We start from the raw sequence: 24999 nt of genomic DNA, 5'->3' as shown, positions 1-24999 counted from the left end.
ACTAACACCTTAGATCCCAATGGTAGACATACTCACGGTTTTCACAGTGCTGCCCCGTGTAGCCAGCCAGGCAGGCACATTTGTAAGACCCAGTTGCATCAAGGAGGCACGTGCCATCGTGGAAACAAGGGGACGAGGAGCATGCTGAAACAGAAAGGCATCCATCCCTCAGTGTCACCACGAATAGCGAATCCACCTCCTCACGTCTGTAATCTGAACCAACATGTTTTCCCCAACTTCTTACAATGTTTTCATTCTTTACAGAATTCACGCTGCTGTGAATTGAGAAGGCAGAAAACACACAGCTGTTCAACATCAAATGATGCTGATACTGCTTGACGGGTCAAAAGCACCCCAAGTGTGCTCAAGGTCCCCACACGTGGTCTGAGAGACATAAGGCGTTTGTACCAATGAAACCAGCAGCATGCAGTATCTTTCCTACAGAGACTCAGCAGGTTCTTCCTCCAGGTTATACAACCAGAAAAAAAAAAAAGCTAGAGAAAAAGAGAATCTTCAGTGGTGTAGCTGCCTGCAAATTGCACAGGCAACTCCAGTGATGCAGCCTCTGGGAATCACCACTCACGCTGGTGTATGCTTCCTGAGTGGTACATCTCCTGGAAGGAGCCCCTCACCTACGTGCCTGCAAGAAACCCAAATAAACTCACCTCTTCACTAATCTAGAACTGAATGGGGTTTTCTTTAGATGCCCCAAGACTCAACAGGTAACTGGTCATATTTCTTTACTGCAGAACTTCTTAGTTCAGTGGCCGAGTGGGCACATGAAGTTCTAAGAACACACATACTAGTCATTTTTGTTTTTAATCTTACCAAAGCTCAGAACCCGTGATTTACTGAGTATCTTAGGGACTCTTGTTTTCTTCGGCAAAGGCCAATGGGAAACACTAGTGTATGTGTTAGCCATCATTCCTAACTTCATCTACGCTTACGTAGAAGAACTATATCCCTTGGCTCAGTCCAATGAAACAATTGTGAGGGCCCTGGAAAGATACACCGGACTTCTTATTTACTAGATCAAGATTATAAAAAGGAGAGTACACAATGACTTGAACATGAAGCATAATGCAGTTAGTGTATTGCAGACAAAAGAAGCATTGCAGGGCAGCCCACAAAGGCGCAAAGACCTAGCTCAGTGAGGAGAAGAGGTGGTGGAGAAGAAGGAATGGGAATATGGCGCCTGCAGGATAGATTCTGAAGTGCAGGTTTGGCACAGGTGACTTTAGACAGCGGGAATAACTGAGGGATAATCACACAGTTGGGAGAGCTTGAGGGAAAAGAGGTGGTCCTGGCTGCTGCTTGCCAGTGGTCCTCAGAGGAGAAAGATGCTTCTTCAGTCACAGGGCTACAAGCTAATTGAGCTGCCACTGTCCACCCTGACTACTTTGACAGCCAGAGATGGTTAACTTGTTCCAAACATCCACAACTGATTCTCACTGCGTCTCCTCAGTCTAGCCGGAGGATGCCGTCATGGAATGAGGGTGGAGCCACAGGCTGGCCACACTCCACTCTAGCATCAAAGCATCTTTCCTTGACGAGCATCATGGGACACAACATGAGAAGGAACCAGATGCTCAGACCTGTGCAGAGCCACTGCGAGCACTGTGGTCAGGGAGAAGAAGGCTGGGAAGCCAGAATGCTGGTGTTGGTGAAATGGCACGGCTGAAGGAACCCTGATGCTGTGACCCCTTACCCCCTCCTTCCCTGAGACTCTCACATTAGAGCTTCCTCCCAAGACCTTCTTGGTAACCAAATGGCCATTGTGCGTTTGCTCTTTTTCTCTCACTACTCTCACTCGGTAGTTTAAAATATTGACCTCAAAGCAATCTTGTAGTGTAAAACGTGAGAAATCCAGACTCACAAGAAGAGCTGGTGTGATTCCTTAGATTTAGCATTTTGGCCAGAAGGAAATCCTACTTTCAGATAGGACCAGATAGGACAGGATTGAAGTTGAGCTTAGAGAAATCAAGCCAATTACATTTAGTACTGTATACATCCATCCATAATGTACATACATATACATATGTATGCCTGGAGAGATGACTTAGAGGTTAAGAGTACTGGCTGCTCTTCTAGAGGTCACAGGTTCAATTTCCAGCACTCACATGGCAGCTCACAACTGTCTGTAATTCCAGTCTCAAATATTCCGATGCCCTCTTCTGGCCTCTGTGGGCACCAGCTTTGTACATTGGATACAGACTTGCTTGCAGACCAAACACCCACACACATTAAATAAACATTTTTAATCTTATTTTTGACAATTCTGCCCATGTATATAATGTATTTTGATCATTTTCACACCTCCATCAGCCTTTCATCCCCTCCTAGTCTTACTAAACCCTTTCCTACTTTCATGTCTTTCTTGGTTTGGTTTGGTTTGGTTTTTGTTTGTTTTGTTTTGTGACCCATTGCATTAAACTAAGGTTGCTTGCCTTAAAACAATGGGAATTATTACTGGAGCATGGGCTTGTACTAAAGACTTTTGATGCCTGCTTACAGATGCCTGGCTTAGGCAGCTATTGAGCATTTAGATTGTGTAAGCTTCTTCTTCAAGTGTTTCCTTATGGACCAGACTATCTTTTCTTCCCTTTATTACTTCTTAGAAAACTGGGGCCTACAAAGAAGAAGAGTTGTTCCAAAATCATGTAGCTTGGGTCACAAAGCCAGTACTCTCAGGCATGAGTGGTCTCTTCACATGATGGCTAGAGTCAAAAGCTTTAATAAAAATCCTAGGTTCCACTCTCATAGCTGTGTGACCCTCAGTACACAACACACCCACTCTGGGCTCCAACCACCTCCTCCAGGCAGTGTAATTCCTAGCTCCAGTTTTGGATGCACTCTGGTGAAGGGGGAAAAAGAAAAGTCCTCATCACTCCTTTCTTTTCCTCACTGCACAGGCTGCTTCTGCGAGCTGCGCATCCTAACTTTGAATAAAGATGAACAAGGACACAGAGAAAGGCACCTTTATAGAGAAAGGCATCCACTGCTGCATTTGTCTCTGTGGTCATTACCTGTGATCTCCTCAAATACAGCATGGAAGCCATCAAAATTCTTGGACCCATCAGAGTGGAAAAGGACATGGAGTGAGGAACCCGTGCTCCTGATGGGAGCTGGACGCTCGTTGCCACAGAAACGCTTGATGATGGGGCTGTCGCTGTTGTCCCCATCACGAACCTCAACATAGTCATATTGACACATGTAGTCAAACTCCAGGCTCAACATGCCAAACCTGCATGGGGAAGGGAAAGAAGGAGCAGGTGGGCCCAAGTCTATCCTGGGGGGTGAATTCAAGGTCAGATGATGACATCATGGAGGTATTCTGATATAGAAAACAGATGGTAAAGATGTGACAGATACCAAATGAACAATGAAAGAGTAGAAATTAAGTCAAAAGGAAAAAAAAATATCTACTGTCAAGTACGGCCTTTCTGAGCTCCTGATATCTGAGCCAAGGTTTAAGTAGTGCAATGGAGTCAGCCTTGTGATGGTCATGGTTAACAGTGGTCTGAAGAGGAGAATCTGTACGTGTAGAAGTCCCAGTGGTTAGTAATGAAAGTTACATGTACAAGGACCTGAAAGAAAGTCAAGGCTGTGAGTGCAGAGAGGAACAGTAAGAGCTAAGGCCAACACTGAGAGCCAGAATTTTATCCTGCATTCTGGGGAGTTCGGGTTTTATTGTGTTTACTAGTTGGCTACTGGCAGGTTGCATCAAGGGGGAGGGGATGGTTGGATTTCCAATGCACTAAGATCATGGTGTCTACTCTAGATGGAGGAAGTGGTAGCAGTGGTCCAAGCTGAAACAAGAAGTCTAGGCAGGATCCAGGACTCATCTCAGGGAGAACTGGTGATGGTTGTGGTAAAATTGTGGCAGTGGGTACAAAGTTTGTGGGTGGCCTTGAGATTGTTTGACAGGCAGGAAGACAGATTTGCATGGTAGTGTGCTTGTGGCAAGTACTGTAAATATAGCACTTGGGGTGTGCAGAGAGCTTTGGGCAGAACAAGTCTATGTATGCTGCCAAACATTTCGACCATTTCAGTTGTCTCTGTCCAGGAAGCCCATGTTTAAGTAAGTGAAATAAAACCCCATGTTTCTATGCTTCTGGGGGCTCTTGCATAGCTGACATGTTTTTAGATCTTCCATTTTATTTTGGGAGAGGTTTATTTTTGTGCCCTGAGTCTTGGAGACATTCTCAGAGACTCTGAAATAACCATTTGTCTTCGTCCCTGAACTACTGGAACATTAATATGTAGCATTTAGGACCTGCTTTCTCATCTCCATAGACCCAGCCTAGAGCCCATTAATCAAGAGGATCATCACCCCTCACTGGCTCCTTGGACCAGCTTTCCTCTTGAAAAACCCAATTACTGAGCCCGTTCCCAAGCCCAGGTACCCAGGTTCTGGGAGCACCAAATATCAAGTAAGCATCTGGTTTTAGGAAGGACTTGGAAGGGGCTCTAGTTTGCTTCTCCCTTTCAGTTTTGGTGACATGTTGCTCCTCTTGAAGGGCAGAAAGCCATTCAAGAAGCCAGATGGCATGTGGCAACATGGGCATGAATAGGCTCACTCAGAAAATACTTACTGGAAGCTTGTAACCCAGGGGACCAGGGGTTTTAGTCATCTCCACCCACACCACTGGTTAGAGAAGAACAGCATGCCCAGAAATCCTATGAGTGATGGAATTATCCCACCACTCCCCTGAAAAGGAAAAGGAGAAGTGCTTCTAGGAGGCAAAACTATCCTGGAGAGACAATGGTGTCAGTGTTTCATCTCTGGTCACCATGACACAGGATATTCATCCCATCAGCTTCCTCATAGGCTTGTATACTTTATATCTGGACCCAGCCCCTTACCTCAGCTGGATGATAAACCCAGGCTTGGCATGAATGGTCCACTCACAATGAGCATTTAAGGGGTAGCTCTCCAATAGAATCTGACCCTTTGAAGCTCGGAGAACCTGGCCACATCCTGAAAAGAGAAGGAAAAAAACTGAGGCACAGATAATAGATAATAGGGTCAACAGAAAAGATATGGGAGAAATGAGCTTTGGGTACACCCCTAAGAACAAAATAAAAGGACAAAAGGAAGAAGTAAGAAATTTTCATACCTTGATTCATTTATTCCACTAAGTCATGTGGTATAGGGTGGTACCATCCCAGTCTTGTCACTGAGAGGGGGAGGCTGACCTATGCCTGATGCGAAGTCCACAAGACCCTATCACCTGCCTCTCTATGACTCCATTCACCCTCCCGCTGCCTCCTGCAGAAGGCTCAGACTCTCCCACATCACACCTCTCTTCTTCCCCTCTGATTAGACAACGTATGTGTTAACCTGTTTTGTGATCAGTTGTCAACTTGTTCTGCGACAACTGTGTAACAATGCTTCCTTAATATACAACACTAGAAAAGACAAATGACCTTCCACCAGTGAACTAGATTAATGGCTTTCACATTTTTCTTACCCCAAAGTCCTCTTGTTCAAGCTCTCATTAGGTCTGTCAACTAACAATGCAAACCATGGATAAGAAACCAGTTCCTGGCTAAAGCAGAAGCAAGAGACAGAAGCATTCCACTTCCTGATTTCCTGGTCCTATAAACTGTTTCCAAGGCAACCTTTAAGACTTGGAAGTCCCAAAGAACAGGGGAGTTCTTTGAGTTGCATACTTACTTATGTTAAAGTACACCCTATTTTTGAAAAACGATTTGTGGTAACCATTTTCAGTTTTATTAAAAAAGAAAAATCATGGGAGCAATGTAAACAAATAGTTTTCTCTACCTAATCTTGACAAATTGTAACCCAGTGAGTTAAATGGAGCCTGTCTCCTGTTGTTGTAGATGAAGTTTCACTGGGCTGGGTGTGGTGGTGCACACCTGTACTCCCAGTACCCAGGGAGGCTGAGGCAGGAAGAGTGTGCGGTTAAGGATAGACCAAGTTATGGAGCAAGACACTATTTAAAACAACAACAATGTTTTCTTGCTCATTGCTGTGCCCATCCACTGGTATACTGTATTTGGCTCTTCAGCCAAATTCACAATAGTAGCAGAGTTGAGAAGTCACAAAAGAGAGTTGGATCTCAACAAATGAAAACACTGTCTAGATCTTCATAGGGGAAATTGATCTGCTCCAGTTCTATACAGAAATCAAGACACGTAAACTCTAGACACACAGTAGTTCCATTCCAGAGACAACACTGTGAAAAGCTAATCTCAAAGCTAATAATAAAAATGGTAGTATCAGTAGGTTCTCATCCTTGACAATATGACAGTGGAAATACGGACATGGTCTTATGAAAAGAGCCTACATCCTACTTTTGACAAGGGTGAGGCCTAAGGCTTTTGTGAATGACTGACATGTCCAATTTTTCTCTTCACTGAGATACGTGGCTGCTACCCTGCTCTGCCATGAGATATGTCATCCACTGCTGTCCACTGTGGACCCCTGTGAAGTTAACAGCCTCCTCCAAGCTGTCCTGCATACATCCTTAACACCCAGCATTCTATTCTCCACACAGCTGCCAAACCTGCCTTTATTTGTCTTAAACGAATAAATAAATCAGATGGTATCACTCTCTATTTAAGTTCACCAAAATTTATCCCCTGTGTGAGCACCTTGCCCTGTGTGTGCAGCTATTCCCTCCACATTGAAACATTTCTTCTGGAAGGAAGAGGAGGCTGGTAAGACTAATTAAGTAAAGGATGCTTATAAGATGCAAGAAGTTAATGAAACTTACAAGGCTCAGGAAGCCCCAGAAATTTACAAGGTTCACAGGGCCCCACCCCCAATGTTATATAAGTACTAACAATTGCTGGATAGAGGAGACTTTCTAATGGGCTAAGCTGCCTATAGTTTGTGCAGCACATGGTCAACTATTCTAGGAACTTTATTTTATATTTTATTTTATTTTTGTGATGCAGCTGTCTTTGAGTCATTCGTGCTCCTATAAATAACTCCACACATGTACTCCTCTTGCAAGTAACCCAGGCAAACTCAGTGACTCATCCATGCCCTATCTAGATTGGACAGACATTTGTTCACATCTCCCCAGGGAAAGTCACACAACACAGAGACATTCATAGCCTTGCCTTGTGGACTATGTGGCATCACCTCTTAATCTCCTTCTTGATCCCAAGCACCTGCCTGCCTATTCTGCTCCAGCCACACCAGCCTTCCTAACACCAGGCCTTGAGCTTCCTTGGGTTCAACCTAGGAAGCTCATCAGCTCCATCCCTCTGTCAAGGAAGCTCAGCTACCACTTACTCAAAGAGCCCTTCCTCAGCCATCTGTGGAAGTGCCCACCCTCCCCACTTCTAAAGTCGAACTCCATCCTCTTTAGTCTTCTTTTTAACACATGTCACAAAGTTGAAATTATTGGAATTTACTTCCTTACCTACTTTGATAGAGCTGACTTATACAGCCAGGATAGACCTTGCATATTTGTGGAAGGAAAGAAGAAAGGAATAAAGGAAGGAAGGAAGGAAGGAAGGAAGGAAGGAAGGAAGGAAGGAAAGAAGGAAGGAAGAAAAATGCTGTTATAAGTCAGGCTGACTTGAAGCTTATCTAATTTAACTCTCATGATAAACCTGGGAAATAATATTCATCATCTCATTGCCTGGATGTTGAACACCAAGAATAAGAAAGGGTTGCTCCCAGACTCAGATGGCCAACAGAAGACCCTGTAGTCTCTGCGCCAAGACAGAAACGTCAAGGTTCTAACTGTCCTCTGAGGCTCTGCTTTAGCCTCACCAGCTGTGTAGCTTTGGAGGTTACATCACCTCCCCAAACCTCAGTCAACCTCTGTCGGGTGTGAACGAAGCAGTGCTTGGACCATATGGTCTGTAAGGCTTCAGACAGACAGTGTGTGGAAGTGGAAACAGGAAAATCAGCCATTGCTACTGAGTGGCAGAGCAGGGATTGGAAGGTGGGTCTGTCTAGCTCAGGTAGTGGGTCTCGGATGATCTACTGTACCACCTTAGGGACTTTCTGATCTAACCCTCTCCCACTGCTCTAGGAAGCAGTAAGAGTTTTCCTCCTCTTCCAGAACACCGCCCGGTGAAGTGTCCCTCCCTCCTCCACCGGAAGCACACTTTCTTCCTGCACACCTCACTCTTTCTCTCGCCCACATCTGCCCATCTGCTGCCAAGACTAAGGAAGTGCTACGTGCTACACTGGGTGTGAGAGACAAGAAAAGAAGCTTCTCTCCACAGCCTCAGCCCTTCAGAGCCTGGCAGCTTCCCAGCCTGCAAGGTGTTAAATTCCAGCTCCCCTACAAATCTCCTGCTGGGAGCCCCAAGTTAGAAGCAACTTGAAGGCTGCCAGCCTGCTTCCTATGGTGTCCTTTCCTCCTTGTGGAAGCTGGAATCAGACAGCTTGTGACTGCGGGCCCTCCCCATCATGGTCTCCTTGGTTAAGCTAGGACAGCTCCAGGGTTTCATGAAGCCCCCGAAGGGCTTGGAGCCCCGAGCCCTCCTCAGGGTAGGCTGGACCACTCCTGCCTGCCCCAGAGCTGTCCTCCAGAGGTAGCCAGAGTTGCAAAGCATGCACAGGGGCTGGGCTCTACGTTGTGCTGTTCCCTCTCATTCTGAGGGGGAGGGAATATTTGGCTCCAAAAGGAGGAAGTTTCCAGCCAAGCAAAGACAAAGAGGCCACTCTCTGGAAATGTGTGTGGAGACAGGGCACTGGACAGAAAGGAAAAGAAGGGCCTCCACTCCTTCCCCTCTTAGGGCCTCCCTCAGCTCCCTTCTCCCTTCTGCTTCTCCTCTGCTGATCTGGGTGCAGAGACAAACCAATACACCTCTCTGCCCAGGACACAACAGTGAATACAGCCAGAGTGTCTGCCAAGGAAATGTCGCTGGCCAACCAGGCAGGTGGTCCTGAGTTAAAAGACCAGAGCAGGCTCAGGGCCCAGAAGACGTGCTTGGGTTTCCTAATGATGTCTTACCGTGTGTGTGTGTGTGTGTATGTGTGTGTGTGTGTGTGTGTCTGTATGTGTGTGTCTGTGTGTGTGTGTCTGTGTGTGTGTGCCTGTGTGTCTGTCTGTCTGTCTGTGTGCATGCATGCGTGTCTTCAGACTACCCTGGACTCACCTCTATTGTGTTACAGTCCACCATGGATGGCATAGGTGGACAGACCTTGATTCCACTTACAGAACTGAAAGGAACTCTTCCTTACTTTCCAAACTAGTAAGAGAACCAGAAGGTGCCCCACACAGAAATGAACACCCCAACATTCACAGAAGTCCCATCATCTCGAACATTGGGATGGGAGGGTTGGCAAGACACTTGTGAGAAGTGGCTTGATTTTGATTCTCTTTCATCTTCCCTCTCAGGGAGAAAAGGACTTAGAGAAACTGTACAGACAGCAAGACACTGGTGCTGTCTCTCCCCTTTCAAAGATGGCTTTAGAGTCCAGGTGGGACTCTGTCCATGCACAGCTTGGGCTTGAGCCCTTGGCGAGTCCACTCATCTGGGCCACTGCTTCTCCTTTGGAGGTATGTATCATCATGACTTCTCTTGTTCCCTTGTTGGAGAGTTTTTGTTTTTTTTTGTTTTTGTTTTTTTTTTTTTTTTGAGACAGGGTCTCGTGTAGACCATGCTGTTGTTGAACTTGTTAGCTGAGGCTGAGGCTGGTCTTGAACTTCTGATCTTCTCTTCCCACCTGACAAGTGAGGGCATTCCACAGGTACATCTCCATGCCTAAGTCATGTGCGTTGCTGGGGATCAAACCTAGGTCCACTTGTGCTGGGCAGGCACTCTACCAACTGACTTCTGACTCCAGCCCCACTTTTGAACATTGGACCTGCATCCTTAAAGATGTTCTGTAAATGGCAACCATATTACTCTTTCTATGGAGTCCGATCTGAGTCAGAGCTGCTATCTTAGCTACGATTCCCAGGGAGAGTTCAGATGTTGCTCTATCCCTCAGACTTTATGAGAATCCAATGGTGACACTGGCTAGAACCCAGCAGAGCTATCAAGTACACAAGCTGGCAGAGACAAGGCCTGACAGTGGCATGCTAATCTCCAGAGAACTACACCAGGGGAAGAAAGGAAGGCTGAACCTCGTGTGTGACTCCAGTTATCCTGCCATCACCTTACAGGTCCCTTCCAGACCCTCAGAGCCATGACCTCAGCCACCTCTGTTCTCCAGGGGTGGTCCAGTCGGGAAGACGAGAGACAGGTTCTGGTGCCAAGCTGGTGGGTTCATATCTGAGCCTGGTCACTTACAGCTTTGTGACAAAAGCCTCCTCTGTGCCATCCCTCGTCTGACCTGGGTGCATTAATGCCCTTGTCTATAAAATGGCTCTCATGAGGACTGCAGAGGAGTCTCAGGGAGACTGTGCATGAAGGTATTTAGAACAATGCCTGGTTTGTAGTAAGTGACGAGCAAAGGCTTTGCTTTGGTTGGGACTCTTGTCTTCATCAGCAATGCTAGAAGTCCAGTGGTGATTTTTCCAAGCTGTGATTTGGCCTAAAACCCCAGTCAGCCTGGCGCTTTATGACGAGGCTCCTGCTTGAATTATTTCTGTACTTAATAGCACAGCTGTGTGAGAGCAGGCACACTGTCTTGCTCACCTCTTTGTAAGTACCAAGCTGGTGCCCAGAACTATTAACCAAATAGGTGACTATATCAAATAGATTCAACATCTCCCTGCCTAATCCAAGGATTTCAAAGTCCCTTCTCCCTAGACCACATGTGCTACGCCTTCAGCTAAAATGACTGTTTAGCAAGAAAAATATGTACCACTCTGAGGCAAGAGATACTTTCTCCCTAAAGCTACCAGTATCATCTCCAAAACTGCCTACCATGTCACCTTGCCAATTCAGAAAAAAAAAAAAAAAAAAAAAAAAAAAATAGGAGCCAGAGTGGGCTAGAAAAGAAAACTGGATTGATGGTATTCAGACCCCTTTACTATGTTTTTCCCTCCTCGCCTGGCCCCTCCCCAATCCAATTCTTGCATGTATAAAAATATCACGGTGAAAATCAGTATTTTATCCAGTTAATATACACTAATAAAAAATGAACAATGAGGCCTTTGTGTGTACTGCTTCTGGGCTTCAGTTTTGGCTGACTTTCATTGACCCATTTTTAATTCCTCCTCCTTGGTTCCCTTCAGCTGACGTTTTTGTTGTTATTTATTTCAAGTGCTGTGTTTGTAGTTCTTGGACGCTCACTTTGTTCTTTTATTTTTTTTCTAAGTCTCACTTGACATTTCTCATATGTTAGTTCACTAAGAACCATATTTTCTTATAGGTCTTTTAATATAATTATTTTAAAGCTATCCACAGTTCTGGTCTGAAATGCCCGCTATTTGGTCATCTAGAAAAGTGTTTCATTTTGCTAATTGTTCTCTTTACTGTGGTTTTGTTTGTTTGTTTGTTTTACACCAGGACATCACAAGCAGCCCATCAATTCTTTTGATTAGGAGTGCACTCTCCTTTGTTAGGCATGTAAAATAAAGATTGTTCAGTTTGACTCAACCAGGTCAGGAGTTAGTATTGGGACAGGACTAAGGCTTTGGTCCTACCACAAGGCATTTGAAACCCAAGCACCAGGAGCCCTATTAAATCAGTTTGATTTTTTCAAGTCCTCCTCTTTTCAACTTCTACCACTTTCCAGACTACAAGACTAAGACACTGTGGGATTATGAGGCTGTGAGACCATAGGTTTATGAATTTGCAGTGACACACCCTATAGAGATCTTCTACTTAATCTAATCCCGGTCAATTAGCAAAACTCCATTTCAGAAAATACTAGGTAGAGATTGTGTTTGCCTTAGGTTTCTGCTCCAACATGCTGGCTCATAAGAACACCAAAAGCTTGGGTTCTGCTTTTCCCCTGGCCAACTCAGCCTTCATCTGCACCATGCCTTCTGCCAGCTTCAGTAGCCAGCCCCAGGGACCAAGCATCCTAGATCTTTGTTCACCTGGGAAAGAAATCCTTCCTCTGGGGGTTGGAGTCTTTCAACTTCTATATTCACAGATACCTGATGGTCTTAAAGAAAATTGTGATTGTGTTCACATGTCAAATACACATGCATACACACAGGTGCACATATGTGTGTTCACAAGCAAAAAAAATCCCTCATTTTATGGCTCTGGGTTAGTAATAAGAAAAATATTATTTTAGTTTTATTTCTATCACGGTGTTAAAATATCCTGTCAAAAAAGCAACTTAAAGGAGAAAGGTTTATTTGGTTTACAGTCCCAGTTTATGGTCCATCATATCAGGAAAGTCACAGTGGTAGGAGCTTGGGGCAGCTATTCACATCCACAGACAAGAGCAGAGAAAAGTGATGCATGCATGCACACTTGCTTGTTTCCTAGTTTCCTCCTCTCTTATATTGTTTAGGGTCCACAGCTTAGGGAATGGTGCCACCCACTACAGACTGGGTCTTTCTACACCATTTAACAATCAAAACAACCCATGCACATGTGCCTATAGGCCAGCCTAATCTAGATAATTTCTCACTAAGACATTGTTCCTCGCAGCTAGAGAGATGGCTCAGAGGTTAAGAGCACTGACTATTCTTCTCGAGGACCCAGGTTCAATTCCCAGCACCCGCATGGCAGCTCATAACTGTCTGTAACTCCAAGATCTGACACCCTCATACTGATATACATACAGGCAAAACACCAATGCATCTAAAATAAAATTTTTTTTAAATTTTAAAAGGCTTTGTTCCTTGATGATTCTAAGTTGTATCAAGCTGGCAGTTAAAACTGACCAGCATAAGCATTAATTACTTATTGAGTATTTATTATTTATCAGACTAAGGGATTTATAGACAACACCTAATTTAACTGTTACACACACACACACACACACACACATACACACACACACACACACTAGTCATAAAAAAGAAACTGTGATTTGCAAATTGTCAACTCCACATCCAGCCTGCAGGACACAATACCATCCTCATTGTGCACCCATTGTACATTCTTTCCCTGAAAGAGTCAGAACACAGAAAGCTGTGACAAAATGATCTGGTTTTCTCTGAGTGATTCTGTCTCCCTGTCTCTATCCCTTACCCCCTGCCCCACCCTTCTTTCTTCCTCTGATCCTTCCTCTCTCCAAACTTCTCTTAAGCATTTCTGAATATGGTCCGTGCATTAGCCTGCACACAAATCATTTCAGATGTCTTGCCCTCAAACATTTTGGGGGCATGGCTCACAGCTGGTTTCTCTGCTCCTCTGCCTCTGTCCAAAACATAAGTAAGAAGATAACCGTATTAGGGGGCCATAATCTCTCCACATAAATCCTCTTATCTGGGTTGCTTTTCTAACCTTCTTAGATCCCCAGTCTCCTTCGGGGGTTGACACATTGGGATCTCTATGGTAATGGCTACAATGTCACATAGTAACATCCTCGGGGCCACAGTTTCTCTTGCATCTCCTATGTGTGTGTGAGCAAGAGCAGCCTGAGGGCCAAGTTAAACAAATACCATTCTAAGATGAAATGAATAATTAAAAAAAGGAAAAAAAATAAAGGTGAAAAAAAATATATAAAAAAGTTAATACAAAAAAAAAAAAAAAAAAAAGAAAGAAAGAAAAAAATAAAGAAAACTGGATCCCTGTCTTCGTCCCATATAAAAATGCAAATGGATCTAAGGTCTTAATGTAAGGCCTGACACTCTCAGCCTGCTAAAGAAAGTGGGGAACTGAGTCAAGACACAGAAATAGGCAAAGACTTTCTGAATAAGTCTTAAGTCACTCAGGAAATAATGTCAACAATTGACAAAAGAGACCCTGTGAAATTAAAAATGTTTTTGCACAGCAAAGGCTATAGATAATTGAGTGAAAATGAAGTCTACAAAGCGGTAGGAAAAATCTTCATTAGCTGTATGAAGAACTAAAAAAACTAAGCAGTAGGCTACCCAACAGCCTAATCAATAAGTGGGCTAGTAAAGTGGACAGACAATTTGCAAAACTAAAACAAAAATAGCCGACAAACACATGAAAAATCCTCAAGCTTATTTATCATCAAAGAAGTATAAATTAAAATTGCATTAGGACTCTATCACATCCCAATTAGAATGGTAATTACCACAAAAATGAATCACAACAAATACTGTCAAGGATGTGGACAAAATGAAGCCCTTATACACTGCTGTAAGGAAAACAAGTTCAGTTATTATGAAGTTTCCTTAAAAAGCTGAAGCTAGAACCTTATGACCCAGCTCTGTCACTCCTGGGTGTTCATCTGAAGGACTCTTAGCCAACACATAAGAGAGGCACTTACACATTGGCATGTATTGTAGCATTACTCACATGTCTAAGTTATGGAGCCAACCTAAGTGTCCAACTGCATGTCAATGGGTAAAGAAATGTGTCCTATATACACATGGAATTTCTCAGCCATAAAGAACAAAGTTGTTATTTGCAAAAAAATGGATACAACTGGTGATGGTCATATTAAGAAAATTAGGCCAGTCTTCAAAAGACAAATACCATATGCTTTCTCTAAAATGTGATTTCTATATTTTATATAATTATATAAAAGCATATATGTATATATGACATGGAAATTGATGTGAAAAGGGACTAATGGGAACTTGGAAGTGAGACTAATCCCATAGTGGATGGGACTATGTAGAAAATATGTTCAATGTATAGTATCTATTATGTTTTTAAAAATCCCTTAGGTAACATAGTACCATGTACAATGAATATATACAATGAAAATTAAATTTAAAAAGATAACCAAAACATTTGCCCTCCTCCCATAAAAATCTCATTCCAAGAGCAAGCCCCAGAGGTCAGCTGGGTGGTTCCAAATAAGAAGCCAATTTTTCTCATGTGGGCGTCGCTACAATGAATAAATGTGCAGTGGAGACCTGGGAAAGATGGAAGAGTAAAGCACTGTGGAGAGAGAAAGGAATGGAGATGTGATGACAGGGACAGGTGTAAGAGAAAGAGTAAGAGTTGTCCCGGAAGCCCTTCCTGGTCCCTTTCTCTCTATCACTGCCACAGCACCTTCCTTGCTCTTTGGTCTGGAGCACGGATCATAGGCTTCCTTCTGGTTCCTGATGACAGCACAGAGCACGAACATGACCCCTGGCTGCAGTAGGACCACCAACCCACAGATGGCCCTCAGCGGCATCATGAACTATGGTGGTTCTTTGAGGAGGTCCCATTCAGAAAGTTAATCGTTCCTCATCCTGGGCCTCCATCATTGCGTACAGCCAGGGTGATCCTGAGATGGGGCAGCATGTTCTGGGCCTGAGTCTGCTTCTGTATAAGCTCCAGGCTACCACACACCATCCTGATGACCCCACTGGGCTATGACCTATTCCATTGCCGACCTCATTTTTCTCTTACACCTGTCACCCCAATCCTCTCCCAAAAAAGTATCATCCTAAAAAGGAAGCCATCAAGGAGAACTCTTAAAAATGTAATAAGAAAGCTGGACAGTAGCTCCCCACAATCGATGGCTTCTGGCAGGGGTGAAGGTGGAAAAAGACTCAGATTTCGTTAGTGGGCTTCTTTGTTGTTGTTTGGGGTGGGGGCTGGAGGTCACATTAGTGGGTGGACATGGAAGGACTGGGAGGTAAGTGTGATCAGGAATATGATGTGAAATTTCCAAAGAATCAATAAAAATGACTATTTTCAAAAGGGAGGAAGAGGAAGAGGAGAAGGAAGAGGAGAAGGAGGAGAGGGAAAAAGAGGAGGAGGAGAGAGAGGGGGAGGAGGAGGAAGAGGTGGAGGAGGAAGAGGAAGAGAAGGAGGAAGCAGCCGACTTTCCAGTCTAAGGAGGTCTGATGACAGCTTTGCTCTTACCTTTAAATATTGGCATTTGACAGTCCTGTGTACCCCACTGAAAGGAACCCTAAGTCATAGAGAAGTGGCTGGTTTCCAGACCAGGGAGAGAAGTACAAGTGAACTTGAAATATTTATGGGGACTGAAAAGTAGAGGAGTGCTTATAAAACAATGTGTAGAGGTGGTTTTTAAAATCTTCACTGGCCAGGTAGTGGTGGATCGCGCCTTTAATCCCAGCACTCGGGACACAGAGGCAGGCAGATCTCTGTGAGTTCAAGGCCAGCCTAGTCTACAGAGTGAGTTCCATGACAGCCAAAAAAATCTTCACTGACCAAAGTTGAGCTTCAGAAAGAAAAACTAGTTAGGCATCATGAAATACAGCTGTCTTTCCAGTACTTGAAAGGATGAAGCAGGAAGAGACTTCCAGGCCATCGTGTGCTACTTCCTAAGACCTTGTCTCAAAAAGAAAACAAAGGAAGGAAAGATTATCCTAACATTATAGAACAGAAAATATTAGCATTTATAGTATAGAAAAAGAGAAATAATATCACAGTTTGGAAAATGATAATTAGTGAGTCCAGGTAGACAATGTACACTCAGTTCTTTCAACTCTGTGGACTTGAAATTTGTCTAATTTAGAAGGAGAGAAAGGGCAAAGACACAGATCTTTCTTTTAGCAATATACAGCAGCCTCGCTCCCAGCACGGATAGTTTGAGACCTCCAAACTGTCTTTCTTGAGCAAGAAGATGAAATGAGTGAGCTTTCTGGGCTCTGGACTCAGGCACCAGGCATCCTCTAGAATCTGAGTTTTAAGACTGTTATGAGGTGGAATAATATATCATCAATGTGGACAGCTAACAAATTAAGGTGCTGTTTCATCTCTCCAGTGCCAAATGTACTAATGCTTTAATATAGCCTGATGCCTTTCAGTGTTGGCCTGCCTTTCCTCTTTGTCGCTAAGGCTGTACATGGTACTCGGGAAGGGAAATGGTATCCTACAGGAAAGAAGCCCTCCTCCCTCAGGATAAAGGACAGACCAAGGACAAATAGAATAGACACCAGAAGCAGTTGAAGAGAAGGAACAAGAAGGGAGCCTATGGTTGGGGTCCTCTGAAAGACTTCAAGAAGGAGATCGAAGCAGCTGAGACACACAGCCAAAGTTCAGGGTGGAGCATAGGGAGTCTTATGGAAGAGTTGGGGCACAGAAGGACCTGGAGGGGTCAGGAGCTCCCCAGGGAGACCAATGGAGCCAATGGAGGGGGGTGTTGCAGAGACTGATGCACCAACCAAGGACCATCTGTTCAGATGTAGTAGACAAGCAGCACAGTCTCCTTGTGGGTCCCATAATATGGGGAGTAGGGACTACTTCTGACATGGACTCCGGCCCCCATACATTGATCACTTCCCCCTGGTGTGGTGGCCTTGCCAGGCCACAGAGGAAGAGGATACAGGCAGTCCAAATGGGACTTGATAGGCTGAGGTCAGATGTTAGGGGAGGAGGGTTCCCCTTTCTGAGGACTAGGGGAGAGAGGGAGAGGGGGTGAGGGAAGGAGGGTAGGATCAGGAGGCATCGAGGGAGGGGACTACAATCAGAAAATAAGGTGAACAAATTAGCAAATAAAAAATAATTTAAAAAAAATTTTTTAAGATAGATCGAAAGGATTGTTTGAGCGCCATCTACTGGGAAGATGCTAGTACTGCCTTAAAGCACAAAAAATGGGGCCACCAAAATGTCCAGTCCCTCCTCACAGAAGACAGCATAATGCTCAGGTCTAGATAAGTATTCAGCAGACCGACATATGAATCATTTCTCTCCTTTGATTTGCTTTGAATTTACGCAGCGAGAGAATGAAATGTAAGAGATAAGAACCTAATAACACGAAGCTGGTATCTTCTTGGCTTTACCCTCGTTTCCACCGACAGAATTTACCCTCCTTGTGAACTCACTGTGGTCCACATTGACCGCCTCAGGTTTCCACGAGAAATGCTCCATTTGTGCTTGCAACTGTGATGGCATGCACTGTGTAGAAAAAGGCTTTCAAAACAGGCAGAATGCACTCACACCATCCAATGTGTCCACGACAGAATCAGATGCAGAGAGGAATCTGGCCCTTCTTCTGTTTGTTTACGTCACAAAATGAACCACTTCCCATGTTTGTTTTTACTTCTCACTGTTGTTTTTACCTTCCTTTGATGAATGGCAGCCTCTACAATGGAAGAAGCCATGTCTGTCTGCTTGGCATTATGTGCCCAGCACCGGGGTGCATTCTTTTGAATGAATCGGCCAGTTGATGAACAACGTCACAAACTTCCTGCTTAGCCTGTCTAATGGGATCAACGTCTGCCCTGAGCCAGCTCTGTTGTCCTTCAAAAAGCCTGACTCCTAGAGTGGTGCCGCCAGCAACCGAACCAGTCAGACTCCGCAGCCATCTCTCAACCTGAGGCTCCATCCAACACGTGACCAACAGAGACTTTAGGGAAGACCACGCACAGGATATTTCTGGGCACCTGCTATTCAGACAAATATAAGGTCCCTGGCTCCTCTTCCAGTGTGTCACTGAGTGGCATCTTGCCCTTTAAGCTCCTCTCATAACGTGAGCTCTTTCCTCCCCACCTAGCTACTGAATTAGCATTCCTAACTATGGCCTTTACACATGGTACTGCATTTGCTCCAGTAAGCCTTTCATATATTGCTAGAATTACCTGTCAGATGTCACTTTTCTGGCTATGCGGGTTAGTTTTTGTCAACTTGACACAAACTGAAGTCACTTGGGAAGAGGTTAAGAAATTGCCTCCATCAAACTGGTCTGTGGACTCACTAATGTGAGAAAGCTCAGCCCACTGTGGGTGGTACCATCCCTAGGAACATGAGCCTGAGATGTATAAAAAAGGCAGGTAAGGAAGCCAGGGAGAGCAATCCAGCAAGCAGATTTCTTCCATGATCTCTGCTTCAGTTCCTGCCTTGGCGTTCCTCGATGATGAATAAGCCCTTCCCCTCTGTCCTAAAGTTGATTTTGATTATGGTGTTTTTCACAGCAACAGAAAGGAGATAATGTGCCTATCAGGCCATCAATACACACAATCCCCCAAATGACGTTCAAAGTCTGAGCGCTACTACACTAGTCTCTTTACAGTTTGGTCTGGCCTACCTTTCCAGTCACCTGTCATCACTCTACAGTACCATCGCACTCATCAGTCACACCTGACATCATGGCTCGCCTGAAGACACTCTGCATTTATACAGTCAACCCTTCCATTCCCTCTACTCACAGTAGTCTCCTACTTTTCCAACCCCTGAGCAAAGCCATCATTCAACCATCACCTGTCAGAAATGTCCCCTACCTTTGCATGAGACAAAGACTACTGCCAAAACCCCACAACCAATCAGAGTGCAGTTCCAATAGATAAATCTACAGGACATTCCTACCACAAGCTCAGGAACATATGGAGGAGGGAGCAGAAAGACTAAAGAGCTAGAAGCACTTTGCTCTGACACTGTATCTCCCAGTAATGTCAGAAGCTACATGGATTAAGTCTCACCAACATGACTGCCTAAACAAGAGCTGAACAGGGAGGACACCATTGAACATGCCAAACTGGATGGAGAAAAGCCCATGAGGCCTCAACCATATACAAGACTGTAGATAACTGAGGAAAGCTAGGAGTAGAAAAAGTGGTCCTCTCTAGAGAAGAGCTCAGCAACTGATTGCCTAATGCCAAATGGCCAGCCATGAAAACATACATGCAAGTGACATTATACAGACTGAATGGGTTATGTTTAGGAATATATACGTATATACATATATGTATGAAGTAACAATTGGTTTTTAAAAAGAGGCCATGGATTTGAAGAGGAGCAGGGAGAAGTGTTTGGGAGAGTTTGGAGCGGGGAAAGGGAAGGGACAAATGTTGCAATTAAATTATAACTTCAAAGAAGTGTCCTATATGACTCTGACTGTACAATTGTTCACTGAAGTGTGTTCTCAGAGCATTTAGTCCAGCCTGAGTTCATATCTCACGCTTGACTTCCCACTGGACCTATATAGCATCCAATCTCTGCTTGCCATCTCACCCACACTCAGTCCTAATATAACCCAAAGTACCTGAAAACTCCACAGTGATCCTATTTACGGCAAAGTCCAATATGAAATCTAAAGCCGTGCATTGTAGTGCTCTGTCATTCTCTCTATATCTACCTATCTATCTATCTATCTATCTTTGTGTGTGTGTGTGTGTGTGTGTGTGTGTGTGTGTGTGTGTGTGTTCGACCATGTTTCTGCATGTGTGTGGATATCAGAGGAGCTTGGATATCACTTATCAGTTACTCTCCATCTTTGTTTGTTTGTTTGTTTGTTCGTTTGATTGATTGGTTGGTTGATTTAGTCTATGGCTGGCCTAACACTCACCAAGTTGATTAAGCTGGGCCGTCTGCAATCTCCAGTGATCCACCTGCCTCTAACTCCCCAAAACCACCATGCCCTGCAATTTACATGGGTGCTAGAGATCGAGTTTGGGTCCTCACACTTACATGGAAGGCACTTCACTGACTGAGCTGTCTTCCCTGGACCCTGTGTCTTTCCTAATCTCTTACTGAAAGTGGTTTTGTATTTGCACTTCTAACCATCTTATTAGAGGCATATGGAAAGCAAGTCAATATATCATTTATGTGCATGGCGTTGGGCTTTCACTATCTCTAAGCAAGCACTAAATACTTCACATGTACTTATCTCATTTAATCAGTGCTGTAAGATAGACAGCATTCATTCCTATTTAAAGAGGTGACAGCACTGCCATTGAGGCTAATGACTTGCCCAAAGTCATATGTAGTAAGGGACAATCATTATTTCAACCCAGGCCTGTGTATAGTTTGTATCCTGATCCTTGTTTTCCCACACCATCTCATAGAATAGGTAAAGAGCGTTTCAGAACATTTAAATCAGCAGTAGAGACCAGCACTTTAAAAATGTACCCCCCCTTCTAGAACTGTTAGGCTCACCCTGAAATACAGAGAAATTCCTCTCCTCCTCTGGCTGTGGTGGAGTCTTGAGACTTCTAACGTTTGGCTACAAATTGAGTCCTGTGGTTGCGTCAACATCATTACAAACCATCTCTGTAAACTAGGGATGTCATTCATAGAAGTGAAGCTGATCGTCCTGAGTGTGGCTTTGCTGAAATCACATTGCACCAGCATTGCTGAGGAGGTAGGCTCTCAGAGGACGTTCAAGGCTGGCTGTGAGGAGCATTCTGAACTGATAGAGGTGCTAGATTTCCATTCCATTTTCAAAGAGCTTTGAAGCTCAGGGAAGAATAGCAATGACTGATTCTCTGAGGTCCAGTACTTTCCAGAAGAATTCCCTTCCTAGTTTAAATACACTCAGGTGACACCAGTGGAGCCTACCTCACTGTCTGACCAAAGCCACCTCACAAGTTCTCCCAAGCATGTTGTGTGTTGAACATTTCAGCTTCACTTGAGCAAAAGGTGAATTAGAGGACCAGATAAGGAAGTTTCTGGAAGCAATAATCCCAAACACGTGTCCACTAGCCACCCGCAATAGATGGAAACAGGCCTTTGTTTTGATAGTCCTACCTGCAAAGCCCTCTAGTCACAAGCTTTCAAAACCTCAGATTCCAATGAGATAAATTTGAGTTGTATTGTAAGCTGAGACTTGAAAGTAGAACCAAGTAAAGATGGAGCCTCTGCATGTGTGCAGGGGGCTACTTATGCTGCGTGTGTACAGGGGGCTACTTATGCTGCATGTGTATAGGGGGCTACTTATGCTGCGTGTGCACAGGGGTCTACTTACACTGTGTGTGTGCAAGGGTCTACTTACGCATACAGTCTCCTCCATACCAGCCAGCTCTGCACTCTGCGCAGTAGAATCCCTTCACGTAGAAGTCATCCAGAGTTCCACCCCATGAGCCATTCCGACAGCTCTTGCAGTTTTCAAAGATGGTACAACCTGAAACATCCCAAAATATTAAGTCTACATGTTTTCAGATTGAGTTTTCTCAGGAGACAAGCTATGTCTCTAGACAGTTCCATCTCTCCCCGGGGAATCTAGACATGGAAAGATACCAAGGATCTTAGGCGATCTTAATTCTCATCCCAAGGAACAGGAGAGTCACCTGGATACAGGCAAGGAAGGAATTTGAGCACTGACTAGCGGTTATTGTTTTATAGAAAATAATAGAAAACTGTTTCTAGTGCAAATTGGAATCAGCTAGGGTGGTGCTACTTCTTGGTCTTTACAAATTTATTTCATATTTGTTGTATAATATAAAATTCAGGCAAACAAAAGAATTTATTCTAAAAAATAGTATCACTTGGAGGATTCTGTTAACACTTTCATACCTTGTTGTTCAGAAGACAATCCAGACCTGAGCTCAATCCCCAGAATGGTGTACACTTTTAACCCCAGCACTCGGTGGGGGGTGGAGGGCAGGGGGCGGGGAGGCAGAGGCAAGAGGATGGACGTGAGTTCGAGGCCAGTCTGGTGTACAAAGTAAGTCCAGGACAGCCAGGGCTACACGGAGAAACCCTGTCTCAAAAAACAAAAACAACAACAACCACAAAAGCTAGATATAATGGTATGACTTTGTGATCCCAGTTTTGCACAGGCATAAGCAGGCAGAACCCTGGGGCTCACTGGCTGGCCAGCCTAAATTGTTTGACAAATTCCAGTTTAGTGAGAGACAATGTCTCAAAAACCAAGATGGGCCATGTCTGTGGAATGACAGCTTATGTTGTCTTCTGGCCTCCACACACATAGGCACACACAAAAACTAGGCTTCTACTATATACTGTGCATTTTGTTTTAATAATTCATTTATATTTTCTAATGACAAATACAATTCTATTAAGCATTCATCTATGACAAGTAGTTTTATAACAAAGATACAGCATGAAATCAACACCAATGACTAGCCACAGTCTTGCTCTGGAAAGATCAGGCTGCCAGAGAACACCAGAGAGACCTGGATGTAGTTCAGATGTGGTTCATCTCAAAAGCAAGGTGTCTTGAAGAGTTAAAAAAGGTAGAAACAATCTCTTCTCATTTATGAAAACACAAACCTAAGCCATGCCCTAATGCCCTCACCTGTTAAGGTGTGATTAAAGTGTATCTACACTTCAACATGTGTAAAGTGATGTACACTGTTAGTACTCTCAGATTATGAACTGTTATTGTTCTACTTTCCCATAATTCCACTTGGCTTATTCTTACCATTGTCTACTGCCTGTTGCCATTTTCCTATAGCAGACTCAAGCAAAGGGCTATATCTTGGTCTGCATTAAATCTCCAGAACCAAGTAAGAATGAATGAATAATGAACTGCTAGAGATGGCCACTGTTTGCTAGGTTGACAGCATGTTTCTCTCTCTCTCTCTCTCTCTCTCTCTCTCTCTCTGTGTGTGTGTGTGTGTGTGTGTGTGTGTGTGTGTGTGTGTGTTCTATAGCAGTGGGACTCACAGTCCTGTTTCCATTCCCTCCTGACATTGCTTTCCCTCCCACCAGGGAAGCTGAGTTGCTGGCATGATTGATATGGTCAACAGTGGGCTCTCCCAGCCTTACAAAGACCAACCTCACTCACATGTCACTGAAGAGGCAAATGGACTCAGAGCCAGCCCTCCATAGCCCTGCTAATGCTGGTCCTTGGCACAGCCACACATTAGGATCTTTAAGTTCCAGCCACAAACCCCAGCCTAGAGGGAAAGGTGAGCAAGGCTCTGAGGGAAACACACTAGGATGCTTGCAGGCTGCCAAAAGAGCTATGGCAGATCTCATTTGCTTTACCTCCAGGGTTCAAGGATTGATTATAGGCCACCATACAGAGCTTATACCATGCTGGGATCAAATCCAGGACTTGTCCTCAATCAATTCGGTACTATATCTACACACACACACACACACACACACACACACACACACACACACACACACACACACCCTATCTTGAATTAAAGAAAAAAAATCTCAGATTAGGAGCATTCAACCTATTCCAACAACACTACACACTACAGCACACACCAGTTAGTATTTTTGCAGTTTATCTTTGAGGTAGGTTCCAAGAAGTGGGTTCAGGGGTCAAAGGGAGGCACAGAATTGCTTTCAATCTATCTGATATAAAATCTCTCCAGCACATGTTGTTAAGAAAAGATTCTGCAAGACAGTTAGCAATGTTTGTGGTTTTGTTGTCTTTGGTGTGAAATGGGGAAAGAGAAATAAATACATGTGCCTATTCCCTTGCATTTTCAGATACCAAAAACAACTAACTGATCTAGATATTAGATAGGTGACATAACACCAAAAAGGAAGCCATGCCATCCATTGATTTTACAGTATAGAATTTTGGCTATGCACATCCACCAGCGTGCATTCTAAAGTCAATGGTAACCATAAAGAATCATAACTGTATGCAGCAGGATTATTGGTGGTACAGATAATGCAATTGTTATTTTGCACATTTATGGTGTGCTATACCATAATAGGGAATGGTTTTTCGGCATCAGAGAAAAAAGTCAAAGAAGTAAATAACCTTGTAGGTGTTATGTATGGAACTGAGTATTTGTATGCATTATTTTTTTTCTTTTAAAAAAAGAGTAGATAGAGATTCGATAATAAAGGAAGCAGTGATGGATGGATAGATGATAGATAGATAGATAGATAGATAGATAGATAGATAGATAGATGATAGAAGATAGATAGATAGATAGACAGCCAGACCACACCTTTAATTTCAGTACTCAAGATGCGGAGCCAGGAAGATTTTCAGTTCAAGAACAGCCTGAGCTACATACAGCAATTTTGTCTCAGGGTCTGGGTATGTAGCAGAATGGAATATGAATCCTGGCTTGATTCCCACCACTGGAAGCATGCGTGTGTGTGTGCGCGCATACATGTGTGCATGTGTGTGTGCGTTAACAAATAAAACACAAAGAAAGAAACTAAAAAAAAAAAAAGATTGCCTATCAACATGACAATCCAAAAGCCAGGAACAGCTCCAGTACCCAGACTGTGCTTTTAGGATAAGAGTTTCTTGAAGAAATGGCTGCTTACAGATCTGGGGCTGGAAATATATATGAAATTCATCTGAAAGACTTGTTCATGGTAGAAATCCAAGAAGCCTTCTAAAGCTAGTGTGATCATGACAGTAATGTCTGAAGGACAAGGATTAAAGGACATGAAGGGACTCCTGGTGCCCTACAATGTGATTGTGTTAATGCC

At 43.9% G+C, this 24999-nt stretch overlaps 1 protein-coding gene across 1 annotated transcript in view; it reads right to left on the bottom strand.

Annotated features, from left to right (window-relative positions):
• The window catches only part of Pamr1 (peptidase domain containing associated with muscle regeneration 1), an 83397-nt gene that overhangs the window by 31275 nt on the left and 27123 nt on the right, over nt 1-24999 (bottom strand). Inside the window, exons 3-6 of the mRNA XM_051144225.1 lie at nt 21608-21736; nt 4867-4981; nt 3027-3244; nt 37-144 (exon numbers count right to left, since the gene is read on the bottom strand). Coding sequence (XP_051000182.1) covers nt 37-144; nt 3027-3244; nt 4867-4981; nt 21608-21736 — 570 coding nt within the window. The remainder of the gene's footprint in view (nt 1-36; nt 145-3026; nt 3245-4866; nt 4982-21607; nt 21737-24999) is intronic.

Source organism: Acomys russatus, chromosome 4 (assembly GCF_903995435.1).
Source record: "Acomys russatus chromosome 4, mAcoRus1.1, whole genome shotgun sequence".
NCBI classification, from domain to species: domain Eukaryota; kingdom Metazoa; phylum Chordata; class Mammalia; order Rodentia; family Muridae; genus Acomys; species Acomys russatus.
This window is presented reverse-complemented; position numbering and strand designations above follow the sequence as displayed.